Raw genomic sequence first — 22,397 nt, 5'->3', positions numbered from 1 at the left:
TTGATATTTGGCTGTGGATTTCCCCCACTCCAATACAAAGCCTAATAACCAGCATACTGGAGATTTGAAATCATAACCCTGCTTTTATTCTCATGTGGATTTTGAAAGCACCATTTACTTCTGCACTGTAAAGTGATGCGGATTTGCGGTCCAGATTCCGCAACGTGTGAACACAATTTAAGAGCATCAGCCCCCTGCCTACAAACCTTGAGCGTGTGGATTCAGGACATAATGTTATCATTGTATGCCAGCCTTCCATGGTCACTGTAGCCATCCATGCCATAATCTGGGTCCATATCTCCCATGTGGTCTGCTTGCATGTCATCAGGGTACATGGCACGATAATTCTCCATTTCTGCAAGGATTGAATAGTCACGTAAAGTGTATAATACAAAAGACCAAGAAAAAAACATGAGAAATGGAGATAATGATTTCATTGTATAGAGGAATGCAAATTGTCTCATTAAAGGGTCGACATTGACTGTTAGGATAGCTGCTTCCAATAGGTGGCACTAGAGTTCTAGTCCTCTTCCTCTCAGAAGAGACAATTTGCATATTTCCCAGAGGAGCATTGCGGCTTTAGGTCTTCTCATATCGACATGCTTAACATGTCACTCTCCGCAAGGAGGAATTATACTTCTTGGATTGTATAGAGGAAAAAGATACGTAATTTATAAAGTGCATTACCACAAGTCACCGCCAGAGGGCATCAGCACAATAAGAAATCATTAACTTCAGAAACTTACATTTGCACCAGAGGGCCACCGACACTACAGAGGGCCACCGACACTACAGAGGGCCACCGACACTACAGAGGGCCACCGACACTACAGAGGGCCACCGACACTACAGAGGGCCACCGACACTACAGAGGGCCACCGACACTACAGAGGGCCACCGACACTACAGAGGGCCACCGACACTACAGAGGGCCACCAACACTACTTGTATTTTCTGTTACTTTTGTTATTGATCAATACAAATTTGAATCTGGATATATAGTTGTGAATCAAGTCATAGGTTTTGATTCCATGAGGAGACAAAACTTGGTTGGATGATTAGTATTTTGCTTATTTTACCCTATTTAGTGCTGATGCATCACACACAAAACGCATTACAAAAATATTTAAAGACCCAAGTTGTAATGTAACAAAATAGGTACAAAATCAAGGGTGGTGTGGGGGTTTTAAACACTTAGGCAAGCCACTGTATATACTTATGGGAGCCTCTGTGCTCTATCATGTGCAGTTAAACAAAATCTCACTGGAATAGACAGACTATTTTCATAGTCCTTAATTGTATAGGCGATTAATCACTTCATAAATTTTTGATTCCACATATTTCACACGATAGTCACAATGCAAAAAAAAAAAAAAAAGACGTGCGATTCAAAAAAAAGAACACAATAAAAATTATCTTTATTAATAACATTTAACATATATGTTAAATATATGTTAAATTGTGACTATCATGTGAAATATGTGGAATAGACTGACTGCAGCATTTAAGTGGTTAACAGCAGCATGCAAAAGAGCTCAGTTCCACTCGCTGCTGTTGACCACTTAAATTCCGCAGTCAATCTTTGCCATTGACATTTAAATGAAATGTGCACCGGTAATCGAGCACATGAGCTTCCATTTCCCCCACCATGACTAGATTATGGGGCACCGATGAGTTGTCATGGCAGTCGGTGGCCTACTGAATGTCCCCATCACTGCCATCTTGGTAGCTAAAGAGTGACCTCCATAGGAGACCACAACTTACAATATGTAGTGTAATACTGATGCATAGTAGAGGGAAAAAAAAAAAAAAAGAAAGGAAAAAAAATATATATTTAACCCCTTCACGGCATAGGGGGAGACAAGACATGCACCGTACCATGATATAGGCTCCGGCACTAAGCCCACAATTTTTCCGGCACATGTCAGCTGTTTTGAACAGTTGACATGTGCCCCTGACAGCTGCAGGTGGAATCGCGATCCACCCGCAGCTGTTAACCCATTAAATGCTGCTGTCAAACTCTGACAGTGGCATTTAACAAGCGCTTCCGGCCAGAGCGCCGGAAATCCCTCCCATCTGTGACCCCATCACGTGATCGTGGGTCACAGATACGTCTGCATGACAACTAGAGGTCTCCAGAATACCTCTATGGTTGTCACTGCCGGATTGCTATGAGTGCTGCCCGGTGGTCGGCTCTCATACCAAGTCAGTAATTCTGCTACATACAGGTGATCTGATCATTGCCTGTATGTAGCAGAGCTGATCGGTTATGGCAGCTTCTAGTCTCCCATGGAGACTATGGAAGCATGCCGAAGTAAAAAAAAAAAGATAGAAAAGTTCAACCCCCCCCCCCCCCCCCCTCGACCCACTCAAAAAAATTAAAAAGAAAATCAAACACACACATATTTGGTATCGTTGCATTCAGAAATGCCTGATTTATCAATATAAAAAATGAATTAACCTGATCGCGAGTGAGAAAAAGGTCAAAATGCCAGAATTACTTTTTTTGGTCGCTGCAACATTGCATTAAAATGCAATAACAGGCGATCAAAATAACTTATCTGCATCAAAATGGTATTAAAAATGTCAGCTTGGCACGCAAAAAATAAGCCCTCACCCAACCATTGATCACGAAAATTGGAGACGCTACAGGTATTGGAAAATGACGCAATTTGGATTTTTTTCACCACGTAAATAAAAAAAAAAAAAAAAGAACCTATACACGTTAGGTGTCTATGAACGCGTAATGACCTGGAGAATCATAATAACACGTCAGTTTTAGCATTTGGTGAACATAGTAATATATATATATATATATATATATATATATATATATATATATATATATATATATATATATATATATATATATATATATATATATATATATACACATACACATACATACATACATATATACACACAAAAAAAACAGTAAAAACCAATCATGTCGTTCAAAAGTACAACTTGACCCCCCAAAAAAAACAATCCCTCACATGGCTGTATAAAAAAGTTATGGCTCTGAAGAAGGGGAGCGAAAAACAAACGCAAAAATGAAAAAGGGCTCTGTCATAAAGGGGTTAAAACAGAAAGAAGAAAACTGAAAAGTTAAAAAAATATAAAAATTTGAATCATCCCCTCTGACCCTCATCAAGTAAAAAAAAAAAAAACAACAAAAAACCTAAAATGAATATAAAACCGTCAGCTCGCCACACAAAAAAAAAAAAAGGGTCTTGAAGGAGTTAATATAGAATATGAAAATGGGTATAGCCCATGAACTAGTCCCTTTAAAAGCTGTTCTTATCTGACAGCGGGGCTACAAAGAATAGGCTCCGTAACTTACCATCTGGGTAAGGGTCTCCAATGGGGATCATGCTTTGAGCCTACAAGAGAAAAATGAAAATGGTCAGTTTAACCCATACAGCCCCGACGCCATGATCTGCAGATGGAACGTGCATGGAAAACCCTAGTCGTAAGAATAGGAATAGCAGCCAGTCTAGCGGAGCTCCCATTACTTACCGCGTCCCAGGCTGCGGGGTCCTGGCGGAAGATTGCATTCGTCAGTTCCACAGACACTCTCTTCCTGTAATCAGGGTTCTTGTCCTCGGAGATCCGGAACAGGACAGCAGCGGCATAGGTGGCTGGACAAGAAGGGGAAACTAAGGTTAGCTGCTCTGCAACCACAGGAGGTCACACGGCAAAAACCCCACGAGTCTCACCTGTGCCCTCGTTACGGGAATGCAGGAGCTCCATAAGTGGGGCAGAGGCTCCCTCCGCATCAATGGTCTCGGCGGCCTCTTTGTCCTGAGCCAGCTCGCACAGCACTCCTGCCGCCACTCTCTGGATGTTCTCTACTGGGGAGTATAGGAGCTGTACGGAATCAGAAACCATCGTGTTAGTAGGGACCGCGATCACAAAGCCTCTGCCTGCACGCATATATGGGATTACATATGAGCTCAATTAGTCTCAAAAACAAATATAAAAGGAGGGTAAAAGGGGCCAATACCCTGTGGGCTTCAGACAATACAGAATGATTAACTACTAGGTTGTAAATCAGCTTTATTTGAGCCCTGTGTGGCAGTATTATTTATTGCCACTTTTATTTAGCCTAGGCGTGGATTCAGGGCCGGTTTTAGGCAAAGTGGGGCCCTAGGCAAACATTTAAAATGGGGCCCCAAATGCTAACATATTGCACCATCAAACAGAAACATTTTGGTTGTAGCTACATGCGCTGATTTCAGGCCACTAAACGAGTGTGATCAACAATATTGAAGTCATTCGCCGCTTGTTTCCCAACCTCTTTACATTGGCTGAGGAATAATGATGGGGACAGAATGATCACTAGTAAATCAATCTGTCCCCATACAGTATCATCTTAGCAGCATATCTGCAGGTTTAACTGAGCGATGTGCTGATGAGAACAATGATTTTTGTTCCGGCATATACTGTACATACACCGTACATACACATACTGTACATACATACACTGACATACCTTACATGCATACACACACAGTTATATACACATATAGTATACACATACCGTACATACACCGTACATACACAGATATACATACAAATACAGTATATGCAAACACATATATACCTTACATGCACACAGATACATACATATACCGTCATACATACACATACCGTACATACACACATGCATATACCGTACATTCACACAAATACCGTACATACATATACCATACATACACACAGATACACATACATATACCGTACATACATACACATACCTTACATGCATACACACATATACCGTACATACAGATAGTTATATACACATATAGTACACACATACCGTACATACATATACCATACATGCACCCAAATACACATACCGTATATATATACACATATACCTAACATACAGATACACATACATGTACCATACATACAGTATATACACATAGTATACACATACCGTACACATACATACACATCTACTGTATGTAAATGCACATAAACATACATATATACCATATATCCAAAGAAATTTATTGCACATACAGATACACAGATACTGTACATACATACACACAGACATACACATACTGTACATGCATACACACAGCCATACAAATATACCATACATACACACATATGCCGTACATACATACACAGATATACAGACAGATAGAAACATACAGACAGATGCACACACACATACATACATACAAGCACACATATACACACATGGTAATCTTGTATAGGTGATCAGATGAGCCCTGGATGAGGTCACATAGTTCAGTTGCAGAGGGCTGCAGACCCCACTGTGGGGGATGGGACACAGAGCAGACAGCACTGATATCAGCCCCCTGGTGCTGCCGTGCTGTCCCGTGCAGTGAGTTCCTCCCCCATCTCTTCACAGTGAGGAGACGCTGCAGCCTGCTGGGGACAGAACAGTGGAGGGAGCAGAAGACCCCCTAAGGCCCTCTTCCTCCACTGCTGTCTCTATGTGCTGTGCGGTGGGGCCCCTCACCTGACTGTAGGGGTGAGTACTCACGATTGGGACGCGCCATGCAGGAGGACAGCAACAAGTGAGCGCTCTCCTCAGTCTGGTCATGGTGAGGTAAGGGAAGCATTCATTGGCCAGCGTCTCTCCCTGCATGACACGCCCCCCTTTTTGATCTCCTGCACTTCGCGCCCCGCTCTCTCCCTCGCACTGGGTGTTCCATCATTATAGGAGGGAGTGAGAGGGGCCCGATCCTGCATAATACCGGGCCTGCCTGCAGGGGCCCCCCTCCACCGCTGGGCCCTGGAGCAGTGCCATCAGCAGTGTGTCCGCCCCTGGCTGGGGGTCCCTAGGCAGCTGCCTAGTCTGCCTGCCCCTAACGCCAGCCCTGCGTGGATTTTAGGAGGGTCAAAAAGGACAAATATCCAGTGGACTCCATCACACTCTGGGGTAGGATTCATAACAGGATCAGTGTTATGTCAGCACTGTGTGGCGGTATTATTTCTTCAGACTGTTTCAGTCAGGTGTTCATGTTACTTTCAATGGGAAAGAGTAAGGGCAGTCTCACACGTCCAGATTATTCCGGTACCGGAAAAATCGGTACCGGAATTATCCGTATCCGTGTGCCCCTGCGTTTCATCAGTGTGGCACACGTGTGCCCACTGGGTACCACACGCACCGTGCAGGAGACAGCGCTAAAGTTTAGCGCTGTCCCCTGCATCTGGTGCTGAAGCCGCGATTCATATCTTCCCTGCAGCAGCGTTTGCTGTAGAGAAGATATGAATATTTTTTTTTTTGTTTGTTTCTTGTGTTTAAAATAAAGCTCCATGTCCCCACCCCCTGTGCGCCTGCCCGCTGTTCTTAAAATACTCACCCGGCTCCCTCGCTGGCGCTGCTTCCTGTCCTGGCTGCACCTTGTGTACTGTATAAGCCGTCACGTGGGGCCGCTCATTTACAGCAATGAATATGCGGCCCCACCCCTATGGGAGGTGGAGCCGCATATTCATAATTGTAATCGGCAGCCCCACGTGACCGCTCATACAGTAGAAGGTGCGGCGAGGACAGGAAGCAGCGCCAGCGAGGCAGCCGGGTGAGTATTTTAATAACAGCGGGCGGGCGCACAGGGGGTGGGGATATATATATAAATATCTATCTATCATTTTTCTTCGCCATTAACTCTAGCCCTTTTAGAGCTATTGACAACTGCCCAGGGGCGCCCACTGTACACTCCTGTCCATATATGTATGGTATGTGCCGGAGCAGTAAATCAGACGACCGTGAATGATTCCTATAGGCACTTAGCCCACCTCCCATCCCCCACTGTATTGGCTCCGGTGGAGCATTAGGGGCTATATACACAGATCTCATACACCGTGTATTGATCCTCCATGTCTCATTGAAGAAACCTCGGTTTTAACAGTAACTCTGCCCATCGACATCCCGGAAATATGGATCAAGTTAATGGAGCAATTAGATGCACAAATGACTAATTAATGAGGCGGTATTCTTCTATACTAATCATTTACAGCGTGCAGCGGCCAGCGCTGGAATATCCAGGGACCACGGCCGCACAACACTTCCTCTGCAGAGCGGCTGCCACATTTGTCAGCATTTATTGCCTACGTGGAGGCTTCCAGCAGCCATCACACCGGGCCTAATGGCCAAGGTCAGGAAAAGGGCGCGTAGTGCAGTGACTATTCAGCATCAGGACAACGTGCTCTTGGGGACGGGATTTCTATTCTATAGCAATAAACCACCTTCGGAGGACACCATCTTTTTACGGGCGAGAGCAGACACCTCTGGGTTTAATAAACCGTATGACACTCCTTACTGCAATACGTTATAGCCAAGGTTAAATATCCAGATAACTAAAATGGAATTTATTCTAGAGTCTGCGCCATTATGGGCTGTGCCTAATATTACAGCTTTATTCAGGTGACGCGCAATACCAGACACGGCCATGGACAAGAGTGGCGCTGTATTCCTAATTTCATACGGCCCCATTAGCCAGTTCTTGGCGCGAGGCAAGTATGACAATCTTTTAGAGCATAATACAAATGTTGCTTTTTGATATGCCATTTCATGTTCCCAACTCGAAATGACAAGCCCATGAGGATAGATCAAACACATGGAAGTCCATTATTCTACATTCCATACTATCCAAATTTTGGCAGCAAAGGCATCTCAGCCAAATTCCCCACAATCTGCCCTTTAACCCCTTAGCAGACTAAAGGCCATTTTATGACAGTCTGTACTCTGGGCCTAAAGTTGGCCAGCTGGATGATAACGGTATATTAAAGAAAACCTGTCAGTAAGTAGTGATGGGTGAATGTGCTCGGATAACAGCATAGGTCGCCCCCTTTTAAGCGCTAACCTTAGTTCTAACAGTGGAATATTAAACAGGAGATTCCGCCCCGCTGTGTTACATATGGACACACCTCAATGGGGCATATGGAACTCTTGGCCTTTATGAATCAAATAAATATGTGAACCCCAACCTGTGCACCCACCAGTGAATCACGCATGCGTCACGCATCATTACCTGTACAAACAAGGGAATGGTGTTGAGTCTGTAGATTTCCATGCGATTCATGGGCTCGCGGGCCAAGATGTGCAGGGCTCCGGTGCAGCCTTCCACAATCTCCTCCATTCTGACACCATCCTGGGGAAATAGTGTATGACAGCCAATGACTACTAACCGGAACCTTTTCCACTCTACTTAGCACCATGAATCAAGAGAATGGCTGGACATAAAAAATTCATGTTGTCAGAAGTAAGGGACGGTGACAACATTCAGGATGTTTGCACCTGGGGATGTGATCGAGACTACGGCTCGCCCCTGAATAAAACATTTAGGCGCAAAGGAGACCGGCAAAATAAATGTAATCCTGGCAGCAAAGACATGCCACGGATCTCCAATGTCCACAGAACTAAAAAGGTGCAGCGTGGAGAGGACGGCACAGATGCAAGAGTGGTAGAAGGAAAGGCAAAATGTATTTCTTTCCCTCCAGACGCCTTCATCAAAGGGCCAATATATGGGCCCATGCCGAAGACCAACATGCTCCACCCTTCCTTAATATCTACCATGTTTTTCTGATCATCTACAACTACCTTAAGTCTCTCCAACAACCCAACACTATTTAGGCAACTCCCCTCCCCCCAAACACAATCTAGAAAGCCACAGTGGGTCCAACATACTGGGATGGGTAGATTTCATATCTGCCAAACCAGATTGTAAAAAACATTGATGTCCAGCAGCCACTTTCTTCAGAGAGTGATGACTACACAGGGACTGGTCTAATCTGTTGTGGCCCATTGGCATATCACAGCTTACAACCCATCCAAAAACCAGTGCCCTGTATGTCCAGCATGCAACAAAACATGGCACCGCCATATGACGACCCCCTGAACTCACCGTGTACGGCTGCTGGGTTCCTGACGCTGCGTGTCTCTGTGCATCCTGGTGAGCTTTAACCAGCAGCTGCACCAGACGGGGGATGACCCCGGCATCATGAAGTGGGGCGTGATTGGCAGGACACAGCGCCAGGTTTCTTATCAAGCCAATGGTTGCCTGTAAATTTGACAAGTTACAATTAAAGAATACAGGAGAAAAAACAGCCAGACATATTGCTGTATACAGAATTAAAGGGGTATTCCAGTCTCCAAGATCCTATCCCAATATGTAGCAGGAGTAATCATAATAATATTAGCAAATACCTCCAAATAGAAATGTAGTATAGTTCTTCTGATTCACTAGGTCTCTTTCCTCATGTGTGGGCATTGTAGGACCTTAGGTATCTATAGTTCTGACCTCTAGAAACTAGCTGTCACAATATCAGTGGTCGTAACCATGGATACCTAAGGTCCTGCAATGCCTGCACATGAGGAAAGACATAGCGAATCAGACAAACTATACTACATTTCTATTTGGAGGGGATTGCTAATATTAGTATGATTACACCTACTACATATTGGGATAGAATCTTGAGGATGGGAATACCCCTTTAAGTGATGCAGTAACAGCTCAATGAAGACTGATTTATTATTGTGCCAATGGGAGCAGTACAAGCTTCCCTGGTAATGGCAGCAGGCAATGTACACTAGGACCATCTTACCTTGACCAGAGGCCACTGGAAGGGTTGGCCGATCAGTTTGACAATGGCTGGGATGCCATAGTGAAGTCTCACGGAGTTCTGAGCCACCTCTGCATCAGAGTGACGACTAGTGAGATGTCGTAGAGCACAGACTGCGGGCTCGGCAATGTCGTCCTTGTCACTTGCTCGGAGGATGGTGTGGATCAGAGATTCCACCCCGTTGCTTTGGGTCACCAGAGTTTTGTTGCGGCTGTTGTTGCAGGTCAGGTTGGACAGAGTACCTGTCGCGCAGGTCAGGACATTGACGTCGTCTGAGCTCAACTGGTTCACCAGGATCTTCAGCACATTGTCCAGGCCCTCCTGCAAATAAAAGCAACAACCATTGTAACTATAAAAAGCAAACTAAACTCTGCACCATGACCGATATGATGAGTCTTGGAAAATAATATACATATTTACCAATGTGCCATATGGTGGCATAACACACTGAAGGTCTCCATGCACATTAGATAAAAGGATGCCAAAGCTGTCAATTTTGGCTGATCATCTCACATGTATGGGAGCCACTACTGATGTCAAGGGGCATAAGGATAAGATCACATTTAATCGCCATCTCCATTTGGAGATCAGTTGCTGGCAGATGAGACAGGCTGAACCTGGGGAAATCGTGAGAGATCAGCCAAACGTACTGCTGACAGCTATGTAACGTGTATGGCCAGCAGAACACCTAAATACCAACAGCACCCTTGCCCACAAACACTTGCAGGTAATTAAGAGCCCACACAAGATTTTCTCAGGTTCTTTAACATCTGTACTAGACAGAACAGAATATAAATAAGATCTGTTAGCTGCTGGCTGATGGTTTCCCAAGAAACTTTCTTGCACAGAGTAAAGCATGAAGGAATGACTGACACAGCTGCTGTATACAAAGAAGGACTATTGAAGGGTAAAGGTTTTAAAGAACCTCTCATTTTTAATGACAGATGAGGTCAACGCTGCATAATGGTTTCCGCTCTTCTGGATTACGCAGCTACAAATAAAGGAGTAAGTGGTGATAAATGGGAGAGGACACAAGGCCGAGTGTTCCAACGCACGCTGAGGTGTGGTCGGCTCAAACCACAAACCTCGGCAGGCTTACATGCAAGGTGTGTGCTGTATCTCAGCCGCGTACACACCTATGTTTGGTTTAATTGCTGCCTGTAATATTGTTCTGCAGCTCGTCACAGGAGCAAAATGAGGGCGACTCAAACTCCTCCATTTTATGGGATCATCTACACCATCTGTCATCGCTGAATCAAGGTTGTATTGCAGATAGACATTATATTTGGCCACCGTGTAAAAGTCCAGGTGGGAATTTGTACAAAACACATCTGCCCACGGCCTGAACCTACGCCCTGACACAAAGATCAGATGAGAACTGGGTATGGAGAGCGTCGGGAGTGGTGAGACCAGAGATCGAGAAGACTTCCATCCATTCCACCAATGGTGGGACCTTACCAAGATCAGACAAGTATCTCTCAGAATGGGCCAGTGTCTTGTTGTGTACCCATACACAGGAGAGTTGAAGCGCTATCCTTCACCTCTCTCGCGTACTATGTAAATGGGTGTTAGGGTATAAACTCTTCTCTCAGAAAATAAGATCTACCATGTTGGCTTTCAACATGCACTCCTCACCCACCACCTCCAAAGAAGGTCTACCTATGTCCCATGCACATGCACGCTCACCTTAGCTGAACATACTTGTTTTCAATGAGGGATTCAAGTCAAATCTCTCAGCAAGTAAATGTTCAACCATCACCGTAAAGGTGGCATTTTAGCAGCGATTTTGCTGCAATTTTACATAGTGCATTAGATGTGCAAAATATGCATCGTTTTACAGTACAAGTATAATCAATGAGATTTCTGAAATCTCACGAACACACTTTTCTGCAGGTACTTTTGAGCCCTTCTGCTTTTTTGCCAAGACACAATATGTCCATTCTTTCAGTGTTTTTCCAGCACTTTTTACCCATTCAAAAGAAAGTAAAATATGCTACAAAAAAAAAAAAAAAGGAAAGATGCATATATTGTACACAGCACTTTTCCTGACACCACTCTGGTTTTTTGGGGAGGAAAAAAAAAACACTGTGAAAAAGCAGACCCTAAAAGGTACAGAATCTACACCTGATGGAAGGTGGGAGTGGGACAGATTACCCGGATGAAATCTAGAACATATCTGTCCTGGTGACCAAGTAGAAATAAGCAGAATTTGTAGGCATTTCCACAATTTTTAGAAAAAAGACCTACTAGCTAATAAATGGATGTGCCTACGCATAAATATGGCTGTGATTTGGCATTGTGATCTGGACGTATTAGGAATCTGCTGATTACAACGCCCCATGACACAAGGTCCGTATGTCTCATGTAATTTTATGAAATCTGTCACAGTGCCGAGAGTGAGTACACGGCCCATGGTGTAATCATTGACTTCCTTATAAATATTGCTTCATTTTGTACAAGCCGAATCTTTATGAAAAACACTTCCCTTTTGTCAGATAGGGAAACCAGATATTTCTCCGAAAACTTCATGTCTTTATACATGGTCATTTGGTTCCTGTACGGATATTTTTGGACTTTAGCATGAGCATTTCCTTAAATGTAAATGGATATAATTTGGAGGCTTAAATATACACTATGGATCCAACTGCTTACAAGATCTAATAATTTAGATTTGTGTGAAGAGTCACCCTGGACTACAGAATGCCTGTAGATCACCAACCAGTAGACATCAACCATACATTAGTGGTACCCATCAATCTACCGGCCACACTTAATATTCCCCATCGACTTTTACAATGGCAAGTTCCTCACCTGTTTAGTGGCCACATCAGACAGGTTTCTCAGAGTCCACAAGCAGTTCTGTACAAGCCTAGGGCTGGAGCTTGTGAGATGTTTCCCCAGAGCCTGCATTCCTCCTGGAAGCAAAGATGACAATTAAAGAGCTACCAAAGGATGACTAGAAACGATAAAAAGGCTGACGAGACCCAAGGCAACCACAAAAAGCATGCTGTGACACGTACCTGGTCCTAGTGTTTACAACCGCCTGAAACACAACAGAATCCTTCAGGCCACAACTAAAAATTGTGCTATTAACATTCCTAAGTAGTAATTTTCACTTTTATCTTGGATCATGAAGAGCTCTAATATCACTCTAGTGGGGGGTATAAGCTCAGCCCTTGGCTACACAAGGTCGACCTATCCAATAAAGTTTCTATTCTACAGACAAGAGTAAGAGCTGATTAGATCTATAGACCACGAGCAGAAGGATCAGAGCACCTCAACCTTGAAGACAGCTTGCCCAAACATGAAAATGGATGCAGATGTGGAAAGTCAAACTCTGGTGACCTGCACTTAAGCAGCGCACCTAAGGAAGGCAATCACTTCCACACCATAACACATGACTTCTAGGATCTCCACTCCTGGGAAAAGGACTACATGGCTGGGCTTCCCTTGTGAGCCAGCACTGCACGCAGACATGTGTGACAGGTTATGGAGCAGCTTTTGCATGCTTGGTGCCTTCAAGCCATGCCAGAGCACATCACAAAGGGATGTCTGACGGCTCAGAACAGACGGTCTAGCAGCTGACTCACTGAGTGGAAAGCAGCGGAATTAGTGGAGAAGGATTACAGAAAAAAAAAAATCACAATAACAGATTAAAGGAAAATTGTCCTCCTCCTCTGCAAGAATGCAGAAGTTTCAGTCATACATCACCAGAAACTAAGAAAGCCCCACTCCCAAGAAGAGGTCACCATATCATCTTACAATCTTAAAGGGGTACCACAGTATTAGAAAAACATTGCAGTTTCCCTCCATAAACAGCACCAAGTCATGACCTTACATGAATACCAATGGCATGTCGTTCCAAGTGGTCGTGGGCATCTTCACATATAGCCAAGTAGAACAAGAGAAAATTAAATTCCAACTGTGACCTTACAGACTGGGCTGGGAAATCCAAAAGAAGTGAAAGGAAATGTTGTGGCCACAACCGAGAAGCCATGGAACATAACATCCACAGCTGTATCTACAAAATATTCCTCTGGGATCTTCTACTATCCACCAATTTGTGACTAAAAACAGACAGGGAAAAGGGAAGGGAGGACAAATACGTTCTTCTACCACTCAAAGACTTTAGTGCCAAATGGGTCACAACAAAGTCATCACCTGCTTCAACTATGGCGGGCTTGTTGCTTGGGCACACGGACAAGACTTTTAGCACCCTGCTGGTGGTCCACAAAAGCTTCTCGTAGTTGTATGTCCTCATGATCTGCACAAGCCCTTGGGGTCCTCCGTTGGCCAGGATGATGAGCTGTTGAGATGTGGGGGTGCGAGTTAGTTTAATAGACCCTTTTTCAATGTTACTACAACACTTTAAAAAATACACAACAACATTGCCATCAATTTCTGAGTTTTCCTCTCAGATACTTTACCCTTAAGTGATACCCGTTTGTAAGGTAGAATCAGAGGCCAATCAGAAAATGAATAATAGTAAGAAACCTAGCACTCAACTTAGGTGGATGATACGGGAAAATTTATTGTAGTAAATACAAGAAAACGTTTCGGTCGATGTTGACCTTCATCAGTTACTACAAAAATCGTCAGAGCACAAACAAGTGTGTAAGTATATATAACAAAAGGTAGTAAATGCTAAATAAATCATATATAGCCGCATATATACAAGTCCTTATCTGTAAGTGTGCCTATTTACTTTGTTGACCATCCGGCTCCCACGAACGTAGTCCATTTGTTTACCTTTATCGTCTTCTTTAATCTATTTTTTTTATATAGCGCTAACATATTCCGCAGCGCTTTACAGTTTGCACACATTATCATCGCTGTCCCCGATGGGGCTCACAATCTAAATTCCCTATCAGTATGTCTTTGGAATGTGGGAGGAAACCGGAGTACCCGGAGGAAACCCACGCAAACACGGGGAGAACATACAAACTCCTTGCAGATGTTGTCCTGGGTGGGATTAGAACCCAGGACTCCAGCGCTGCAAGGCTGCAGTGCTAACCACTGCGCCACCGTGCTGCCCATGCCTTAAATCTTTCATATAGGTTTACCCAGGGAATAAATTTACCCCCAAAAGGCTACTATCCATCGGCTACTCGGTACATCTCTATACCCACTGGGCCACCCTATCACTCACTTTTACCTTCCGATCACCCATAGAGATTTGCGTTGTGCTTGATTCTCGGCTCTGCCAATATATTACTGCATGTTAATATGACCTCGCATTTATTTTGTGTATATACTTTTGTTGGTATAATGATTTATTTAGTATTTACTACCTTTTGTTATATAAACTAACACACTTGTTTGTGCTCTGACGATTTTTGTAGTAACTGATGAAGGGCAACATCGACCGAAACGTTATCCTGTATTTACTACAATAAAATCATCCACCTAAGTTGAGTGCTAGGTTCCTTACTATTAATCTGTATGGTTTGGGAATTTAACCTTAGCACCCTTCTTCTAGTTGTGCTCACGGTTATCTCTTTACGAATCAGAAATTGAAGACCTCTATAGTTGGGAGGTTGGAATCTTCTCATAGATGTAAAGGTGCTGAAATCTCATAAAAATGGTCTATTATTGACCCAGAAACTGCACCACTCTTGTCTACAGGTTGTGGGTGATATTATAGTCACGTGAATACGCCAAGCATAAATACCAGGTCCAGACATTGCCAAAAGAGGTGCAGTTTCTGGATAGAATTTTTATCTTCAAACATCAGCTTTCTTCAAGAGATAGCACCTCTGTCTATGGGTTGTGTCCCATAGCGCAGCACAGCTCATTCTAAGTGAATGAAGCCCATCTATAAAACCGTACAGAAATTTTCCGATGAAGTCATGTTCACTGCAAGACCACGCTTCTTACTGCAGATTCTAAATAGCAATGCCAAACCGGGAATGCGGAAGGCACTGATTAGTGCGCATACACTGGGGATATCATTATCTAGATACATACAGGATTAGTTCTAAGTAGATATTTATAGATAATTGATCCAAGAACCATTCAAAATTGCTCTCACCACCTTGCTCTGTATTTAGATAGGATTATTTTAATTTTATTTTTTGGGGGGGGGAGGGGGAAGAGGGCGAGGTGGGCAGAAGTTGGTGGAGGTGGGCAGGAGGTGGTGGTAGTAATGTGCTTTCTTTCCACAGTTATTCAACTGACATTGCAGATCTTCCCGAAACACAGATCTTGAAGTCTTTTATGCTTTATTATGTGGTTTGGACGACAGCTTGTTACAATAGGCGCAAGCGCGGTACGCGGCTGTTTATTACAATCAAGGACAAAGCGAGCACACAAACATCCACAGACCGGTATCTGACTTCTAGCTGAGGGAGCAAAGAAATATTGTAATAGAGGTTTCCAATAAATTGCGTTTAGCACGATGGGACAAGGTCATCATTCTGCAGAGTCCACTTTTTAAGATGCCATGAATGTATAAAGTTGTCCATACCAATGTGTTTTCCCATTTTTGACGGCCAGTTCACCCTGAGAAATGTTCCTTAACGGGCATCATTTTTGATATATCAGTAGTAGAGATGAGCAAATATGGTCAGAAACGATTGCTGAATTTGCCATATTTGTGCCAAATTTATGTTTTTACGTTTCCAAACATATTGCTCATTTCTACTCCCATTGACGCCCAATGGCGTTCGACGAATATTGCAAATACAATATTCGCTAGCAATCGTAATCCAACTGAATACTGAAACATTTGCTCAGCTCTAGTCAGCAGTTCTGCTCAGTGGAGGTCTGAGGATAAAATGAAGGGACAAACGCACAATACTATCTGCTAAGACACAGTCTGTTATTTTGGTGATTTTTTTTATCCAAGTCTGTTCCATCATTAAGATCAAATTAAGTGACCTTAAGCGCCCGACTCAAAGCTTTTATGCCAGAAAATGTGTGTCAAATGTTTTAAAAAGATCAAAAAAAGGTTGTGCAAAAGTATATGCAACATTTGCTGTTTTCATGCCAGTGTGAAGTAGTTCTGCCAATTTAGGGCGAATTGTGAGCAGTCAACGCAGGGCTGGGCGTAGTGTGGCTACACCAACCTGTCAAATATTGCCAAAGTGTCAGCATTTTGAAAAGTGGTGGCAAAGTGGCTCAGTGGTTAGCACTGTTGCTTTGCAGCGCTGGGGTCCTGGATTCAAATCCCACCAAGGACAGCATCTGCAAGGATTTTGTATGTTCTCCCCGTGTTTAGGTGGGTTTCCACTGATAATTTATGTAAAGCGTTGAGAAATACATACAAGTAATCCATAATAAATAATAGTAAAGCATTTCTGGAGCAGCATTGCTGGTGAGGATCAATGGAGGCACATGCCCCAAGAGAATGCACCAAATTCATTAACTGGTGTGCACCTCTTAATGGACTTGGAGCATCATATTCCAGCAAGCCCTTTAATACTGGTGTACAGAACGTATAAGACATTATCAGGAGTGAGCTTTGCTAGAAATATGTATTTCCCGATACTATGATTGTAAACAGGCTGCCAATCACCCGATAAACAAGCAAACCGATTACTCGGGTGAAGTTATTTTTACGCTTGTGCAATTGTCTCCGTTCTCGGCAGCACATCTACCTGTGTAAATAGTACTTGTGCTGCTGAGAACCCTGGCTATGCATACAGATTAATAGAATTAACAATCAGGGTGTATGGAAGTGCGACCAGCAGATCTATAAAGGCTGTTAAATGACAGCCGACTGGCTTAGACAAAGCCAAATCATCCCTCACTTAATGCGGTAGATTAGCTAGTCTAAATCCATGCTCAACTTTGGGTGCTATAGTTTCAGTTTTCACTACGTCATGTCGGCTCACCTTGCTCTCCTGATTTCCATATGCTAAGAGTTGAAGACAATCTGTTGTAATGGCCAAAAATTTGGGGTTGTTCTTGTTAAGCAATGGGACCATTTTCTGCAATCCATCAGCCAAACGTACAGCCATCTTGGCACCTTCCTGGTAGAGCAGGAGATTGTGCAGAGTCGTAATGGCATAAAATAGCACCGACTCCACGGGAGAGCTAGAACATAAAAATAAAACATTAAGTTGTGATACCTGTATAGAAAAAGAAAACATTGGTTTTAATGGTCTAATCGAGACCAAGGCTTGGTGGGGATGTTACCTAAGCATTCGAACAAGAGCAGGAATTCCTCCAGACTTGAAAATGGACAAAAGCCCTTCTCGATGGTGGGACAAGTTGTGCAAAATGCTAGTAGTACAACGGGCAGTTTCCATGTCGCTTGTGTTCTGCATGGTACGTACAACGGCTGCAACGATCTGTGGGGACTGCATCAGTGCTCTGCGGGATGCTTCCTTTTTGGAGAGCTGGTTAACAATCATGGAGGCCTTGCTCACTACCACCTGAGGGAATAAAATGAGGACACTTGTGTCACTTAGATCAATGTCCCTAGTCTCTACCTTTTAATCCCTCAAGGTTAGTCTGCTCAAAAATTTCCCCTAACCATATTTCTCTAGATTCGATGTGACCTTACCGGATCCTCATCGTTCAGGAGTTTGGTCAGTTCAGGGATGGCGCGGGTTGCCAGTTCAGCATCATCTTGGTAGTTGATGAGGTGGACAATGGCAGATTTCAGCATCTGTGAAGGTTCGGCAAGTTTCTGCACATTGGTCTGTTGCCCGTCAATTTGTGTTGTTAATAGGTAAGATGAGTCTTCCACAGTTTCTGGATACATCGCTGCACGAACACGCTGGGCTCGTGTCATGGCAAGCTGGGACTCCATGTCTATGAGATGAAGGAAAAGATGAAAACCTCAAATTAAAAATCCTTGAAATTCCTCAGCAGTCAAGTAGCATCTACAACGGTTCAAATTAAGGTTTAATGCATGAAAATGCCCCCCATAGACATGCAAAAGAGAGCAGTCAACCTGGAACAGTATCAAACTCAAGCCTGTCTATTGCCAGCAGTCCCATAGATAGGGCAAAATACTCAACCTCCACTCCATTCACACAGAGCTACAGAGTTCAGTGGGGGTCACAGCAGTTAGACCCCCAGCAATTGTAAACTGAATCTATATATATCCACCTACAGTGGATAAAGGATAACTTCTAAACTTTGCACAAAGTCTTTAAGGGTTCGTCCCATTTTATAGTGTGATGAAATATTTCTGGGGTATGCTCTCACTTTATGATCACAGACCGCTGGGGATAAACTAGGTGCAGGATGAGTAGCACTGCAAGACTCCCTGGGCCATTTTTTCCTGTTCAGTGATGCCCGGCCATCCATTGAGCAGGAACCTATGGCATGCCTCCATTTCTTAATGTGGTTCCCAAAGGGAGGGCCTCCAGGAGCAACAAATCTTTGAAAGGAATACCCCTTTAAAAAGCGAGATCCAAGCAAATGAGGACTTGCCATTACCTCTTTTCCCCTCAGATGCCATAGATCCCAATAGCCAACCACCATATAAAGGAAAATTATTTACGGAGCCCCTGCTAGTCACTAGATAGGGGCAGAAGGAGCAAAGTCTCCTCAAGCAGCTATTCCTATCCACATCCTCGCAGCCTATTTACAGTGCAGTTGGCAAATTACCCTAAACTGTTACAGACGGGAGAACTGTTTAATTAAAAGCAACAAAGAAAATGGCTAACAAGACGCACTTGGCAAACATACAATGCATTACAGGAACACAGTCCATTAAAATTCTCCTTGCAAAGCTGAGACTATGTTGTGCGAACAGTATGGGCTGGTTAAATAAGAAGGGGTGAAAACGTGCGTCAAGGTAATTCTGATACGTCCATGAAAATCAATAGGTCTTAACAGGAGTCGCAAACGCAGTTCCAAAACCCAGGACGGGTGTAGGATACTGGAGCTGTAACCAGCTCAGGGCTGCAGTCTAGGCTGACTGTGTAGGAAGTCGCCATAAGGACCCAAACAGCTTCTAAAGAGCTTGCTTAAATATGCTGCAGACAAGTGCAGGGTAACAATGAAGCCTTTATGCCGTTGCCCAAGGTCAGAATCGCTGCCACGCTAATGGTGCCAGCTGCAATAAAAGGAAACGTTACAGTTTCCCCTGGAAATTCACACGGAAGAGACATGCTGTGAGAAGCCCAGGCAAACAATAACCTTGTATGGTACGCGCCATCTATGGACACCGCTGAAGGCCTGACAAAAGGAGTGGGACACAAAAATGAGAAACAGACCGCCACTGTACTGGGGGCATCTCTGTATAAAGTTGGCGTCTGAAGGTCAAGATAACACGATAGAGGTAGAACCTAATGTCAGGACAAGCAGCACCAAAACAAGAAAATATAAAAACCACTTGGAAAGCCAGCACTAATGTCTGCAAGTTTTTATATTAAAGTGGTATTCCCATCGCCAAGATCCTATGCCAATATGTAGTAGGTGTAGTAATAATATTAGGAAATACCTCCAATTCGAAATGTAGTATAGTTCTTATGATTTGCTGTGCCTCTTTCCTCACGTGCAGGCATTGCAGGACCTTAAATATCCATGGTTACGACCACTGATAGTGACAAGTTAGCTAGTTGCTAGTGATTGTAAACATGGATACCTAAGGTCCTGCAATGCCTCCACATGAGGAAAGAGACATAGAAAATCAGAAAAACTATACTACATTTCTAATTGGAGGCATTTGCTATTATTCCTACTACATATTGGGATAGGATCTTGGAGAAGGGAATACCCCTTTAAGGCCCCCATACAAATCACATTAAAAGTAGACCAAAACTGCCATTTATGGAGGGAGCAGCCAGCCACCTGTTGTGTTTGGGGGTCCACTGACAAACAACGAAGAAGAAAAGGAGTGGGCAGTTAACTATAATGCCAGACCCGTTAGTTCCCAGGGGAGAAAAGCCACCCGAGATTATCTGGAAAAGACTTTCTTCCTTCTCCGCATGCACGCTCCACCACAGCGCATGTTCATGTGTATGGGAGGAGTCGATGTGGATAACTGATGGGTGAACTAGAGTCCTCCAACAGCTCTTTCTCCTCGTAGTCTATAATGGCATGCTACAGAGGCGATATCACGACTACAGCATACGTGAATGATGGAGCCGATCACTGCGCTCAGAGGTTTGAACGTTGAACCCAATGATTGGCTGCAGTTGTCACATGTGATGTGGTCATGACATCATACCTGCAGGTGGCAACAGACTTGGCGCAGCGGCATACGGCTGCCACTGAAGCAGGGGGGAAATGAGTATAGTTGATTTTATAGACCGTGGAAGCCTATTGGATAAAAAAAGTAAATAATTTTTGGAAAACCCTTTTAAGATTATGGTAAGTGAGGAAATTTTCGTTGTCCATGAACATTAAAGGGGTCGTCCAATATCTGAACAACCCCATTTTTAAGGAAGTAATCCCCCTTGTAAAATAAAAATAACATACTTATCCACCTTCTACTTAGTTCCAGTGCTGTCAGTGTCAGATTCGCCAGGGTTTCAGGTCATCATTTTGCCACGAGCCCTGCAACGCTACTATCGGACAAATGGAAGTAGTGACAGTGCCTGCCGGGCTCAGGTGGCATAACAATTTCACGCGAGCCCTAGGAGCTCTAGTGCCGACATTGCTGAAGCGGCACCACATGGTGTGGGAAGTAAGGTATGGTGTTTTTATTTTACAAGGTGGACTTCCCAGGTAGTGAACAACCCTTTTAAATTGAGAGGAGTGATGTTCATTCCTAAAGAAAATACCTGGTCCTTGCTGTTGCTGCTGTGAGTACGTGGTGGTCTTCACGGTGGTGTACTGTTGAGAGTATCCCAAGTCGTCATCGTCCAGCAGCACGGTCTTGCCATTCAGCGATGGTGCTGAGGTGTTAATTCCAGAGTTGATGCCGGAATCATAGGTGTAAGTCTTCTGCCACTCCGTGACCTTAATGGGCCGCTCCGCTACCTCGATTAACTCCATTCTACTTCTGTGGAGAAGAAAACAGCGAGGATCAGTTACGTCTGCTCAGCTAATGTGCCCGCAATACACACAGCGCGACACGGCCACACGAAGCCATCTGTTTGCGAAGAGAAACCAGTAGCTAAACATGAGCAGGAGACAACACTAAATCAACAGGCCACGTATGAAGCAACCCGTACAGGCAATGCCACCTAAATATACAGGAAACAGACTAAAGTGAGGTATTCTGCCACTTTTAGGAAGAGTTCTGGTGTTTGGGAGACATTCAGCTTCTCCAGAGAGGAAAACACAAAAACCTCAAGACATTTACACAGCTGGCGTGCTTGGTGAAAATGTTTTATGCAGGAGACAGATGGTGTGTAGTAATAGGATGGGAAAAAAGCGGCAGCGATTCGCGGAGCACAGGCAACGCACTTGGGTGGCACATAGTGGGTCTCCGCTGAACGCTCAGATATACTATACTACAACAAAGTTAGAGTAACACAGGCGACACGCTATACTATGTTCTTCATCGCCATGTTAATAGCAATACGCTCATTAGGCAATGCCATTAATGGCTGAATACACAGTTGGGTAGCTACAGCTTCCGAGAGGGGCCTGGAAAGAACAGAAGCTGGAAGACAATATTCCCAGTTTGATATCAGCAGATGCTCTGCAAAATGCATTTTTAAAGATGGTCTTGGAATTGGGATAGAAGCTGAGCAGTCTCAGGGCTCTAAAGGAATTGGCAAGCCAAAAATCCCATTATCACACCCCTGATCCTGAGGAAATAATCATCAGTGAGCTTTCATGGCAAAAGATGAGACTTCAGAGCAAACGAACATTACAACATCAATATATAAGAACAGAAGAGTTGGCCAACCAAGCTAAGTTAGGACATGCAA

General features: G+C 43.8%; 1 protein-coding gene across 2 annotated transcripts in view; it reads right to left on the bottom strand.

Moving 5' to 3' along the window:
- The window catches only part of JUP (junction plakoglobin), a 56,165-nt gene that overhangs the window by 2,456 nt on the left and 31,312 nt on the right, over positions 1-22,397 (bottom strand). For both annotated transcript variants that reach the window (XM_069751541.1, XM_069751542.1), the window contains exons 2-14: positions 21,300-21,520; positions 18,122-18,372; positions 17,752-17,990; positions 17,448-17,649; positions 13,774-13,918; positions 12,424-12,527; positions 9,595-9,933; positions 8,895-9,050; positions 8,022-8,141; positions 3,720-3,870; positions 3,520-3,641; positions 3,344-3,383; positions 207-355 (exon numbers count right to left, since the gene is read on the bottom strand). In XM_069751541.1, coding sequence (XP_069607642.1) covers positions 222-355; positions 3,344-3,383; positions 3,520-3,641; positions 3,720-3,870; positions 8,022-8,141; positions 8,895-9,050; positions 9,595-9,933; positions 12,424-12,527; positions 13,774-13,918; positions 17,448-17,649; positions 17,752-17,990; positions 18,122-18,372; positions 21,300-21,513 — 2,217 coding nt within the window. In that variant the 5' untranslated portion in view covers positions 21,514-21,520 and the 3' untranslated portion in view covers positions 207-221. The remainder of the gene's footprint in view (positions 1-206; positions 356-3,343; positions 3,384-3,519; positions 3,642-3,719; positions 3,871-8,021; positions 8,142-8,894; positions 9,051-9,594; positions 9,934-12,423; positions 12,528-13,773; positions 13,919-17,447; positions 17,650-17,751; positions 17,991-18,121; positions 18,373-21,299; positions 21,521-22,397) is intronic.

The sequence above is a fragment of the Ranitomeya imitator genome, chromosome 2, assembly GCF_032444005.1.
Source record: "Ranitomeya imitator isolate aRanImi1 chromosome 2, aRanImi1.pri, whole genome shotgun sequence".
NCBI lineage: Eukaryota > Metazoa > Chordata > Amphibia > Anura > Dendrobatidae > Ranitomeya > Ranitomeya imitator.
Note: the sequence above shows the minus strand (reverse complement) of the source record. Positions and strands in the feature narration are given on the sequence as shown.